The following is a 14,090-nucleotide window of genomic DNA, read 5'->3' on the forward strand; positions in this document are numbered from 1 at the left end:
GAGATTACCTAAGAACCTGATTTTAGTCTATGGTTTGAGGTTCAGTAATGGACCTTATCAATCTAATCTAAGTATTTATTAAGAATGGATTACATGCATATTTGTGAAGGAGAAAGATGTTTTGATACCCAGGAGGTTTGACCACAGATGTGCATTATAGACCAAAAGTGCATCTCACCAGATTCTGCTATGATTTACCAGTTCTGAAAGAATTTAAACAGGAAACTCACAGAGGGGGAAAAATAGCCTCCAGGCGCTTTACAAGATTCAGGCTGCTCCTTCATTAATTCCACAATAATTATTAACACCTATCATGGGCCATGCTGAGGCTCCATTATGTTAGGATGAGAAAGTAAATAGAACCAGATCATCTATTTAAATGATTCTTTTTGCATTCAATGTGGGCAATCAGAGTTGTTTTGTTTCTTAGTTTTTTGTAAATGTATATATTTACTTATTACTAGATAAGTGTCTTGACATTAAGAATATCTCTAATCTCAGCTGGTCAAAGAACTTTGGAGGATAGTGTGATAAAGTAGGACTGGCACAGCTCATTAAGATTCATTTCGATTTGGTTCCATTCATGGATGCCAGCTGAAACTAATGGAGAATGAGATAGGGCAAGTGTGGGAGACTGCTAGTCTTAGCACCAGGTTAGGTTCCAGCCCTCCCTGCCGAAGCTATAAATACAAATGACCAATTTAACAGCATGCAAAGACCACCTACAAGATCTATACCTAGGATCTAATCAGTTGCTCTGCGCCTTCTTTCAATTACAGGATCCCTGCCATGTTTATGGGGACTTTTAATGTGAGCATCACATTTTTGAAGGCCATATCATTATGACTATGTTTGATCTGAGGGTGGGAAAACATGGGCTCAAATAATGCCTGCACAAGGTTACTCTGAACTGAGCTGTAAATTGGAATCAACAAGAGCCTACTGTGGAAAAGCAAAACCATGTAAGGGAAAAGGCTTGATACTATGGAGATTGCAACTCTGAAAAATGGTGCCATTAAAATTACTTTCTATTCTACACAGGAAATGAAATTAGTTAAGAACAAGTACCACAATTTTGTCAAGTCACACTATTTAAGGGCATTTTGAGAAGCGAAAGATGACACAAGGGCAAACACATCATCTCCACTTGAGTGTGGCAACAGGATATGATTTACAAAAGAAAAATTAAATCATGATGAGTGTTATAAGAACTGAACTGCAGCTCATATAAAAAATCAGTGTAACCATGAATCAACTGAGTCATCACACATGGGTGACTTCTCAGGAATAAAGAACTCAATTGCTTAAGACTTTATGAGTGATAAGACTCCTAATAGAAAATTGGCTTGTCTGCCAAATACTCAGATATTATGAAAGTATGGAAGTATCTTTTCTCAATTGTGGTTATTATATCCTGTACTTAGATACTTTGATACTACAGGAACTTCTCATCTTATACCCTTTCTTTGGGCTTTTTCATTCATTCCTATGACTTGAACTTCCACCCTCTCCCGTCCCATCCAGTGCTCTCTCATGAACCCAAAACTCCACTGGTGTGTGTCTCTTGCATGTGTCAAACGAACGTGTTCAAAATGAACTGCATTGTTTTCCACACCAAATCTGGTTCTCCTTATTGGTATCAAGCCAGTTATCCAAGCAAGAAAAAGGGGAATGATCTGTCTCTCGTTTTTGTACTTCCAATGGGTCATCTAGTCCTATAACTCCTAAAAGCTTTAGAAATATGTCCCTTCCTTCATTATTTTTCTGTGGTTGCTTTTGCTCTTACTGTCATTTGCCTGGCCTACTGTGGAATAACTTGATAGACTACTTCCCTATCTTTTACTACTCCAACTCTTCTTCATGTTGCTCTTGCTTATAATGTATTTCTTGACAGCACAAAGTAAAAGGATCCCATGCACCAAATCAAAACAAACCCAGTGTGACTGTATCATTCCCATACATACCACTTCCCAAAGGCTCCATGTTGCCTATAAGATAAAGTTCAGATTGTTTAGCAAGTCATATTGGGACCCTCCTCTCCTTTTTGGTCTTGTGTTCTTCCCATATGCCCTGTGATCTCGCCACAGCAAGTCTCTTGCCATTGCCCAAATATATCATGTCTTTCCATCCTCTGCCTGGAATGCCCTTCACAACCTATCTGCTGAGAATTCCTGATCCTCTACTTCCTCATCTGTACCACAGAGTGATAACAGTGCTTATTCCAGAGGGTAGTCATGAGGCCTAAAAAAGAAAGGAGAGCTTCTCTCCCCAGAGTGTTTAGCACACTGCAAAGGTTAACTATCATCCACTGTTGTTACCCTCATTATCACTATCTTTGCCTCCCCACCGCACCCCCCCAAACAAAAACATCTTTGTTGAAACCCTCCCCTAAGTTACCTGAAAGTGTTAGACCTTGCTCCTCTCTGAGTCTGTTTCCCTATTTATAGTACCATATTACGTCAACTTCAAACTTGATGGAATTTTCATATTTTAGCACATGCTTTCAGGGCACATCTTATAATCTATGACACATTGTGGTTTAACTGTCAACAATTTTTCATTCTTAGTAGTACTTGTAATAATGGTGTTTCTTACAATGAATGGCGTATTACATGAGATAGTACACTTAAAGATGTGTAACTGTCATAAAAATTCGGTTACCCAGGATAAATACTGCATGTTTATGGTGGAAGGAAAACCCCACGTTTTCTACCAATCACTGAAACATCTACATAAAAAAGTTACTACTATTTAGAACCCCATGGTAGCCAAGAGATATTCCACGTGTATATTCTGCAACATGGCAGAACCCCGCCTGCTGAACCACAGAGGAACAGCCTCATGAACTGGCAGGCTGCCATATCCTTCAGTTAAGCATCCGCCCCCACCTGAGCCAAACAATGGCCAGGACCAGAGCAAAAGTGGGGAGGGGCTTGCTCCTGAAACTGCATTCCAGGAACCCAGGCTTCAAGTAGAGCAAGAACTTGACAAGGGGAGTGAAGTAATGAAATGAGAAAGACTAAGGGCCTTGTGTCTAGACTAGTGCTGGCCCATGGAAATATACTGTGAACCACAGATATCATTTTCAGTTTTCTAGTAGCCATGCTTAAAAACGAAAAGAAACAGGCAAATTAATGTTAATAATATCTTATTTTTAACCCAATATATTCAAAATATTATTTTACCATGTAATCAATATAAAAATATCAGAAATGAAATATTTTGTGTCTTCTTATAGTAAGTCGTCAAAATCTGCTCTTGTACACTTGGAGCACATCTCAAATTGGATCAGCCACATTGCAATTGCCCAACGGCTTCATGTGGCTGGTGCCTGCCATTTATATTGGAGAGTACAATTCTAGACTGATGTTTGACCAACTCAGCTACGTCATAACAGTAACAGGCTATTTCAACAGGGGCTCTTTTCACCACACAATATTGGGAATGTTTAAGGTTCCTACAATATTACATTTTATTTTTATATTTTAAATTCTATATAAACGATAGCTTTCCTTTAAATTCTCTTTGTGTTTTGTTTTAGCTGTTTTTGTTTTAAATGTGATTTGAGGTTATTCCTAATGTCCTTCCCATCTTCCTTTCACTATGTGGGTTCAAGGGGCACTGACTCCTTTATTCAGTGGCAGATCTTTTCCCAGTAAGACAGTCCCTGAGAGAGGAACAAGGAGCGAGTGATGTACAGCAGGCTCCTGAATAAACATGTTTTGTTTAGTTTAGTTTAGTTTTGTTTTGTTTTAAGTAGGCTCGATGCCCATCGTGGGGCTTGAACTCACAACATTCAGAGTAGGAGTCGTGTTTCACCGACTGAGCCAGCCAGGTGCCCCTGACTGAATAAACATCGTCGAAGACACACGGAATGGTGTGGTGTGAAGGGTGACCTAAGCTGGACAATGGAGGTTCTCAACCTGGGCTACACACTGGCATCATCTGGGGAGTAAATCAATAATGCTAATGCCTGGGCCCACCCCCAGAGATGCTGATGGTAGGTCTGGAGTTTGGCCTGGGTATCGGAATGTCTACAAATCTCTCCCAGGTGATTCTAGTGTGCAGCCAGGGTTGCTCTAGAGTTTTTCTAGAACATCTTACTGTTGCCACACTCTTGCCTCACTGACATAAGGTTCAGTCTGCCTCAACTCAATTTCCTCTTTCAGAACAGACCAGAAGAAACTTAACAGAGAAGAATCTAACATACACCTCCAGACGGTGATTTGCAAATTCCCTTTCTAAGGCACTAAAGATTTTCAAGGCTCTAAATCTACTTGTATTCTCTATTTTTCCAACAACAAAAAATAGAATTCACGATATAAGTTTTAAGATGCTAGCTAGTTCCAAGAGAAAGGAGTATAAAGCCATTGTAACATATAGGCTGATAATACCTAAATATACACACTGCAGAATTTTCCAGATTTAGAGTAACAATTAAAAATAAAAACAGAATCTAACAACATATGAGCCTCGTTTCAAGTTAATTCTACATATTTCAAGAGCACAAGTTATTAATTGGGGGTCAGCAAAAAGGAAACCCTTCATGCTTTTTCTTCAGGACATTTAGGTTATATTTATATGGTATAATACTAAAGCAATGTATCTACTGTGATAACTCACATATAAAATACACCTAATTTTAGTCACATAACACATAAGGGGTGGTATCACTCTTGCTCTTAAAATGGTACTTTGTCTGATAATATCACTTCCATCATATAAGAGGTTCAGCAGTGGCCAAGAGACAACTCCTGACTTCTGCTTCCACACAAACAAGCCCTCACCAAGGAGGAGGGAACAATGATCTCTGCACCAAAGGAACAGCTGGAACGGAGTTTCTCTGACTCATGGACTGAGAATTTTCCTGCCAATTCCCAAGGTGGTTTGGCCATACTTTCTGGATTCACCCTGCTTAAATGGTCTTTTGTTGACAGTGTGGTATCACGGGGCCTTATTAACAACTAGAAAGAGCATGTTGATACATCCCCAGAGCTTCCTGCATGTATTTCCTCTGACTTTCTAGCAAAGACAAAAGCTCCCTCTAACTACCCCATGCTTTTTTACTGATATAATTGACACATAACATATTAGTTTCAGAGGTACAACACAATCATTTATGTATATACTGCAAAAGGATCATCACAATACGTCTAGTTAATATCCATCACCATACATAGTTACAACACTTTTCTTCTTCTGATGAGAACTTTTAAGATCTACTCTCTTAGCAACTTTAAAATATACAATACAGTATTATTAACTATAGTCCCCATACTGTACAATACATTCCCATGACTTAACTTGCTTCATAACTGCAAGTTTGTGACCCACACTTATATTATGATTCACATCATAAGCTGGATTTGAAAAAAATTGAATAGGAAATATCCACAAGGCATTAAACTTCTACATTCACTAATAGAGATCAACCAAAGTTCTCTACCCCTGCCAAAATCACGGAGGAAGGAACATAACTTAGTAAGATTTCTAAATAAGTGCATAAATGCACTAAATAAGTAGTCTCATGCCTATGACTTCGATCTACTAATCCCAAAAGGCTGATGAGGGCCAAGTGACTTCATGTGTGACATTCATTTGGCCCCAATTTTCCATTCTGAAAAGGAATAAAAATACAACAAAAGGGGCACATGGGTGGCTCAGTCAGTAAAGTGTCTGACTTTTCATTTTGGCTCAGGTCATTATCTCACAGTCTGGGGATCAAGCCCCGCGTCAGGCTCTGCAGTGACAATGTGGAGCCTGCTTGGGATTCTCTCTCTCTCTTTCTCTCTCTGCCCTCCCCCCAACCACACTCACTTGCACATGTGTGTTCTCTCTTCCTCTCTCTCTCTCAAAAAAAGACATTAAAAAAATACAACACAAGTTTTTAAGATGCTACACTGATAAACCTAGGGAGATAATCACCAGCTGCTTGTTCAGGCTGCCTGCAAATCTGAAAGGCATGACTGCATAAGCCTTGACTGTATGTCATTCAGCAGGTAACATGTACTGAGGATTCCCTTGGGCTCCATGAAGAGACAAAGAAAACGTCTTCCCTCAAGAAGTTTACAAGAACAGGAGTAACATTAAAGGATTTAACATATTAAAAAGGGTTTGAAAGGTGATATAAAAGTAGCAGAACAGGGGCACCTGGGTGGCTTAGTTGGTTAAGTGGCCGACTTCGGCTCAGGTCATGATCTCGCAGTTAGTGAGTTCGAGCCCTGCGTCAGGCTCTGTGCTGGCAGCTCAGAGCCTGGAGCCTGCTTCCGCTTCTGTGTCTCCCTCTCTCTCTGCACCTCCCCTGCTTGCTTTCTCTCTCTCTCTCTGTCTCTCTGTCTCTCTCAAATAATAAACACTGGGAAAAAAAGTAGCAGAACAATTCTATCTACACTGAGTAGATAGAGGGAGGAAGGAAGATGGACTGGCTCCAGTCACTGGAGCTGCTAGTGGTCAGCAGGGATGCGACGGGCCGTGGGCCTCAGAGAAAGGTCCAGGGAATGGGGGATGTTTCAGAGATTCATGGATGTGTAGCGGATGCAGTTCCCTACCTTTCTGGAAGAACTCTTCTAGTTTGTCCTTGAAAGGCTGGAGATACTCCTTCGGTGACTCCCTGCACACCACCATCATCTGTTTCTCACTTGCTGTGAAGAAAAGTTGGGAATTAGATTTCTTGAAGAACATGTACTTGCTGAGCTTATGCTCTGTGCTATGCTCTTTGGTTTTAAGTGTGCAAAACCCTTATCAGTCACTGTTTAAGAAATTCCAGGGCAAAAAAAAAAAAAAAAAAACAAAACAAAACCAGAAGCAACACAAACAAATAAAAATAGTCATCTTACTCCACACCTTTCTTCAGCAACAAAGAAATGCACCACCTTCAACTGTCCTTTTAGAGATGCAGAAAAACCTGACTCGGGACAGGTAAAGTATTGCGCTTTTAGTCTCTCAAAAAAAAAAAAAAAAAAAAAAAAAGACAGGCAAGAACTACTGAATTCCCAGGGAATTAAAGGCCCTTATCCTCTTCAGATTTGTGCTCCAAAAGTAGAGCTTGAAATTGGTTTTGCAGAAATTCCCAAGCAACCAAGTTGCCTGGAACCCCTCCAACATCCCAGCATGAGAAGCAAGCCCAGGTCAGGGAGGACTGTCCCTCTCTTTTCATGCTTCTCATTCACCCACCCTTCCCATTAATATTCCACTAATGCATGTGAAATTGTTTTACATGTGACATACTTCAGATAGAAATTATAAACGGATTTATAATTTATAATCTACAATCTTTCATTTATAATAGATAGCTTTTTGGATAATCACATCCCCTCACATTAGACAGTTCTGATTTGGTCATATGGAAAGCCCACTAACCCACAGTTCACCATCACAGTGGTAATGACTACTATTTGCTGAGATGGGGAATAGTGGAAAGTTATGATCTTTCTATTGTTCTGTTTTAAGGGAGAGAAGATCAAGGGTTAACTCGGAGGCTTGTTAAGTTTTCTTTGGTCCGTGTGAATTATAAGGCAAACTCGTCCACTGAAAACAAAGAGGAAAAGATGTAAGACAAGATAAAACCATGGATGGGTGCTCGTTGCTAATTAAATGCAAACTCTGGGCCTTCTCCATCATGGTACCATCTGTACCCTTCAGGTCTATTTCCACATACATTTGACCAACCAAACCAAAATTCTGCAGTGCTTCCAAATCCTATCAGCCAACATTCTCAGTTCCACCTCTACATTCATGTGGTTCTCCATCCGTTCTTCTGGAGTGTCATACATACTTATAACTGCAATAGACAAAGTCCCACTCATCCTAAAACGTCTCTCTGACATGCTGCCATGTCATAAAGCCCTTTCCAATCCAAAATTCTGGCATCCTTCAAGTATCTCTAATACCTTCTGTATTTATGTTTTACCATTCATTATATTTATTTGTGTACTTATATTAATACTTATGAAGTCATCATGGAGGTGTCATTTACTTGTCCCAAAACTTCTCCAGAGAGTTCCATGCAGATGTGGCCAAAGTGTATGATTTCCTCATCTTAACTACATTCTATTCTTTTTTGGAGAGAGATGGAGAGTGCATGTGCGCGCAAGTGCACGCAAGCAGGGAGCGGGCAGAGGGAGGGGGAGAGAGAGAATCCCAAGCAGGGTCCATGCTGTCAGTGCAGAGCCCGACATGGGGTTCGATCTCACAAACAGTGAAGTCATGAACTGAGCAGAGATCAAGAGTTGGATGCTCAACCGACTGAGCCACCCCAGGTGCCCCTTAACTACATTCTCATGTGAAGGAAGATTAAAAAAAAACATCAGCAATGCTGACCCAGACTCAGAGTGGGCTTTCCAGGAGTACAGCATGACCTCCTCATCTTTTCCTTCTTTCCTTTCTTTCTGGCACCAAGGGTCCCAGTCTCCACTCTGCACTTATGCTTATGGCATAAGACATAAGCAAGGTAACCTGTCTTATGGTACCTCCAGATTAGTTCTGAGGGTAGACCTACAAGCAGGAGATTGGTCAGAAACACTTTGGAAGGTGTCTGCTTTCAAGAATCGACATTTTTCAATGAACTTTCATGGCCACATAAACTTTCCTGATGATACCCAGCTATGATTTTGAGAGCACGGGTAGCCATATTTAAAAGAAAGGTGGAATTTCTTACAATATAAATTGGGAGAATTTAAATTCTTTAGCCCTCTATTATGTCCAAATTCCAACAATTCCATTTGTAGAGAACTATTTTTCATAAACACAGATAATGTATGGTAAGGTATGTCTGTACTTCAGTAATAGGACATAATTAAAGCCATGACAATAATTTCTTCAAGGTTACTGCTCCCTAGCCAGAGTAAAGCCAAAGGCACAGCTTGTTTTTTTCAGTAACAAAAGCAAAATCGCTACTTCTGCCTGAATTAAAAAGATTGATCATTGTGGCTCTTCCTTTGTCCTGGCTGTGGTGATAGAGCTCACGGGGTCTAGGGAACAGCTCAGATTTTGAGGCCATACAGTGGTATAGTGAAGGGCTTGTGCTTGGATCAAGTCCTTCGTGGGCTCGGCAGGGGGCTGTGCCTTGTTTCTCTCATCTGCACAGCAGGGACCCCCTCCCAGACATGATATGAGAATTAAGTGAGATGATGCATATAAGATGGTTTGCAGAATGCCTGGCACTGGCAAGTGGCCTCACAAATACTATTTGTTATTTTTATGATTTAGTAACATTGGTCGGGAAACATGCCCCATCCAGAATGGTAAGAGAGTCATGGCCGAGAATCAGTGACTACAAATGCTACGCACCAGATTTACAGAAACATGCTCTCTGTTAGGAACACAAGGATGATAATTTTTGTTCCTTTGCTGAAGTTCTACCACCCACTGTTAGAATTCCCTGAAGAAGCTCCTGAGAAAGATGAAGCAAGTATGAAGCAAGAGCCCTAGGCCTCTGGGCCTCAAGGTTCTGAACTCAGAAACTGAAGCCAGTGCGCACAAGAGCAGCTCCCTGGCTGGGCTTGGAGGTCCTCCCTGCATCCCAGCTGACCCAGCTTCCCACGTGACCTGTTAGAATCAAACTTCTTTCCGTGATCAGAGCAGAAGGGTGCTCTCTGACCAGCTCACTGACCATCCCCACACAGTTGCACGTTCCAGTGACCCGGCAGCTCGCCCACTCCCACTTAGTAACTTGGCTTATCTGAGATGCTTTCCAGCAGACAAATAGGAGACCTGAAGATTAATTAATGATGACACCGGAGACCGGCAGTGCACAAAGGGGAGAGGTCACTGACAAATCCACAAATGTCGCTTATTGTCCAACCAGAGGGCACGTATACAATATCGCCAGACCACCAAGGTTGCCTCAGACACAGGCCGAGCCAGCGTTTCCAATGTTTAAAGCCTAAGTCACCCTACATTCTCTTTATTGTTATCTATTAAATTTGGGGCAGAATTAAAAATATATTGATTCATGAAGTTAGATAGTAAGTGATGGTCATGAGAGAGAGATTAAATATTGAAAAGCAAAACATAAGGGAATAATGGACACTAAATGGACAGAGTTATTTTAACTCATTTAAAAGATGAGTGCTTGTGAAGCATTTCAGTGAAGGATATGGCCTTGAATGTTTTAAGATTTCAGATATTAGACTGTTAAGGTCAAAGGTGGTTGTCTTGTTTTTTGTTGTTTTGTTTTGTTTTTGCCCCATGAGAACAAGGAATAAAGTTTGTTAAGCCATTTTATTTATTTATTTATTTATTTATTTGTTAAAAAAAATTTTTTTTAATGTTTCTTTTTATTTTTGAGAGAGAGAATGAATGGGGGAGAGGCAGAGAGAGAGGATTTGAAATAGACTCTGTGCTGAGAGCAGAAAGCGCAATGTGGGGCTTGAACTCATGAACCATGAGGTCATAACCTGAGCTGAAGTCGGAGGCTTAACCAATTGAGCCACCCAGACACCAGTGGGTCTGCTGGACCATTTTAAAAAGCATGGGTAGGCTGCAAGACTATAGAGGCAAGGCCTACATATAATTAATTCATCAAAACCTAAGACATGTCTAATTGCTCAAACGTCCATGGGCATTTTTTAGGTAAACATGGAACATGTTTATTTGTCTGAGTTGAAGGATCTGTGGGCTTAGAGGAGTCACAATACATTTTTAGAGGAAAGGAGAGATTTATCCAGACTCTGCTTTTTCAGTCTGGAAGGCTCTATTCTCTGCTTACCTAATTCCTACTCCATCCCCTCCATGGCTCTGTGCCAGTTTTACTTCCCCCTCAGTTTTACAAATTCCCCATCCTTTCCAAAAGTCCCAAGCTTCAAGGACCATTATAGCGGATTGTTGTGGCAACATTCAGAACTGTGACCAGAGCAAGTCTTTTATCAATAGGGTTTACATGAGAGATATAAATCAGAGTCAGATACAAAGGGCATAGAATGCTGGGTTAAGGAGTTTATCCCAAAGGAATTCATTCAACAAATACACCAGTTCACCAAATATCCCCTTGTGTGTCAACTAAACGCTCAACTTATATTTGGTACTGAGGATGTATTAGTGAAAAACCCAGACTAAAATCTATGCCCTCAGACATTGTAGTGAATGGGTCACCAACAACAATGGGTAGGGCACATAGTAATTATTATTTCTAGGAATTAGAACTGCTTGTAAACAGTGTGAATTATTTCCTCCCGTATTAACATAACTGTACTCTGGTATCTCTTTTTAGCAATACCAGCACAGTATAGTGTCCTTCCTAGTGTTTTCCACATGAAATACACATACACGCACACACACAGAACTTTCAGTTTTCTACCCCCAAACACACTTTTATCAAAAGAAAGTAAAAAAAACAAAAAAAGAAAAAAAAATTCAGAAATCAAAATCACAATATTAGCACAATAAACCTACACACTTCTTTTTCATGGTATTGGCCTTGAACTGAAATGGCTAGGGAATTACATTAAATCCAATGCATTAAAATGGTAAAATAAAAACAGCTTTTGGGGATTTCTATGGAAGGGGAAAATTATACATAAAATTAGTAAAAAATTAAGAATTTTTCAACTTTGATTATTAAAGGTAGGCACAATAGAGAGTATACTATTTTTAAAAACTTCTTACAAAAAAAGACTACATGAAGGAAGGCTTCAGGATGACTTAAGTCAAACACAAATGATAAAAGCTTAAAATAAAAAGTGCTTATTGCAAGTTCCTGAGCTCTGATGCTAAATACGGGGGGCATCTTAAGGCTTAGCATGGTGAGTGATAAGTAGCATTAGAGGAAATCCTGGGTAGGGGGAATAGAAAATCTGTTCTAGAAGAGACCTACACAGATTATATTCTGTAGGGGATTGCCAGACATATTCTGCTAAACAGCCCCTAAAGTCAAATTTCTGGGCTTGAATCAAACCAATGTACATTAATGACTCTGGTGTGGACAACCTATATGCAATCAAAGGTGTTTTCATTCATTACCCTTGATTTGGAAATTCAACTGATGTATTTATTACGTCCAAATCATGCCTCTCAGTGACTGTATTCATCCAAAGGAAAAAATAATCTGTATCCTGAGTACTCAAAAAACTTGACTGGGCAACTGGGTATTAGGAGTGAAACTACAGGCCTCATATACGTGGTACCTGGGTTATCTCGTTAACACAGAAATAATGTGGACACACAGACGGATTCACATATGCCAGTGCTTTTTCGTGTCTGTACATGCACAGTGTTTATGGCTCAAAAGCCATTGAGAGAGCATTAGGCTGAGTGAAGGAAGCAAATCACAAAGAACTACAAATTGTATAATTCCATTTGTATGAAGTGTCGTGAATAAGCAAATCTAGAGGGACCAAAAGTAGATGATGGTTGCCTATGGCTAGGGGGGAGACTGAGGAGGTGATAGCTAAAGGGTATGAGGTTTTTTTGGGGTAATGAGATTTTCTAAAATTGTTTGTGGTGATGGTCTGCTGTGAATACACCAATAATCATAATATAGTACATTTTAAGTGGATGAATTATAGAAAATGTGATTATATCTCAAGCCATTTTTTAAAAAAGCGATTAGAAACTCTGAGTCTTAAATTAAAACCATAATACACAGATAAGTGAAGAATGTTCTTTTTGTGCTTATTTTTGCAAGGTAGAATGATTCTTCAAATCTTAGATGTGACTGTGTCTTCATTTCAACAGTTACTATGGATCTGAAGTTTGAAATACACATGTACTTGAGAAATCAAACACATTAGTTTTAGAAAGGTACCAATAAATGTTATAAAAATAAAAGACCCATTAAATAAATAATTGGACTTAAGAGAAGTACTGGCAAGACACTTAAAGAATTTGCTAACTTTTAGGGGCACCTGAGTGGCTCAGTCAGTTAAGCATCTGCCTCTTGATCTTGGCTCAAGTCATGATCTCACAGTTCGTGGGATTGAGCCCTGCATCGGGCTCTGTGCTGACAGCATGGAGCCTGCTTGGGATTCTGTCTCTTTCTCTCTCTCCCTCTTTCCCCCTGACTTTCCTGCTCATGCTCTCTTTCTTTCTCTCTCCAAATAAATAAATAAACATTAAAAAAAAAAAGAATTTTATAACTTAAAAAAAATTCAACCCAAGCTTTGGTATTTTCTTGTGGCATAATAATGCTTATGTATATGAGTGTATCTACTATATATATATGTATACACACACACACACACACACACACACACACACAGAGCAACAATCAATACTTTAGAAAATCCTCTTCCCTGAACTACTCTTACTCTAAAGATACATTTATTTCTTAGTTTTCCATACCACTGATTGGCAGGGGAAGTTATTTAATACCTCTATTAGTTTCTTGATACATAAAATTTCATGAGGACTAAACAAAATGTACCTGAAAAATCCTTTGTATATTGAACAGTACATTCTATCTGCAATATTCTTTATCCATTTGAAATATTTAAACACTACTAAGCCTAGATAGATAACATATTGTACATGACTGTACTCTTTTCATTTCCAAGAACCAGGAAACAGTAACAATCATCCCACAAACTCTTTGAATTAAGTTAACATTTCTAATATTTACGTGTTTAGTAAACAAATCATTATGTTATAAATATTTGAATCCCTTTCACATCCAAACCATCTTCTAAAAATTGCTCAGGCTCTTTTTTTTTTTTTATTTCTTACTCACCATGTACTTTCAGACCCATTGATATCCACCTCACTCCTCTGAGGACACTGAGAAAACACTCTGAAGTCACCAAGGAATCCATCCTACTGTCTGCTCCCTTTTTCTTCTTTTTAACCTTGTCTTGGCTCACTGCCCAGCAGGATTCCATGTTCAACACTTGCCTTTCCTGAAATACTTTGTCCCCTAGCTCTGTGCCCCACTCCTGGCTTTCCTCCTAACTCTGACCATCCTGTCTCCTTTGCAGCCTCACCCTTCTATAATCAACCATTAAGTGTTAACGTTCTTGACTATTTGCTTTCTTCTCGTGCTTGCTCTCTACCTCAAGAAAATCACACGCAGGTAAATGTTGCAGTAACCATCATGAAGACTACGACTCCCAAACCGACATGTCTAGACCACAGTTTCACCTCCAAAAGAGCTGCCTCAG

At 39.6% G+C, this 14,090-nt stretch overlaps 1 protein-coding gene across 11 annotated transcripts in view; it reads right to left on the reverse strand.

The window, feature by feature from the left end:
- The window catches only part of FMN1 (formin 1), a 429,856-nt gene that overhangs the window by 92,500 nt on the left and 323,266 nt on the right, over positions 1–14,090 (reverse strand). For all 11 annotated transcript variants that reach the window (XM_042989251.1, XM_042989244.1, XM_042989245.1 and 8 more), the window contains one exon: positions 6,549–6,641. In XM_042989251.1, coding sequence (XP_042845185.1) covers positions 6,549–6,641 — 93 coding nt within the window. The remainder of the gene's footprint in view (positions 1–6,548; positions 6,642–14,090) is intronic.

This window comes from Panthera tigris, chromosome B3 (genome assembly GCF_018350195.1).
Source record: "Panthera tigris isolate Pti1 chromosome B3, P.tigris_Pti1_mat1.1, whole genome shotgun sequence".
NCBI classification, from domain to species: domain Eukaryota; kingdom Metazoa; phylum Chordata; class Mammalia; order Carnivora; family Felidae; genus Panthera; species Panthera tigris.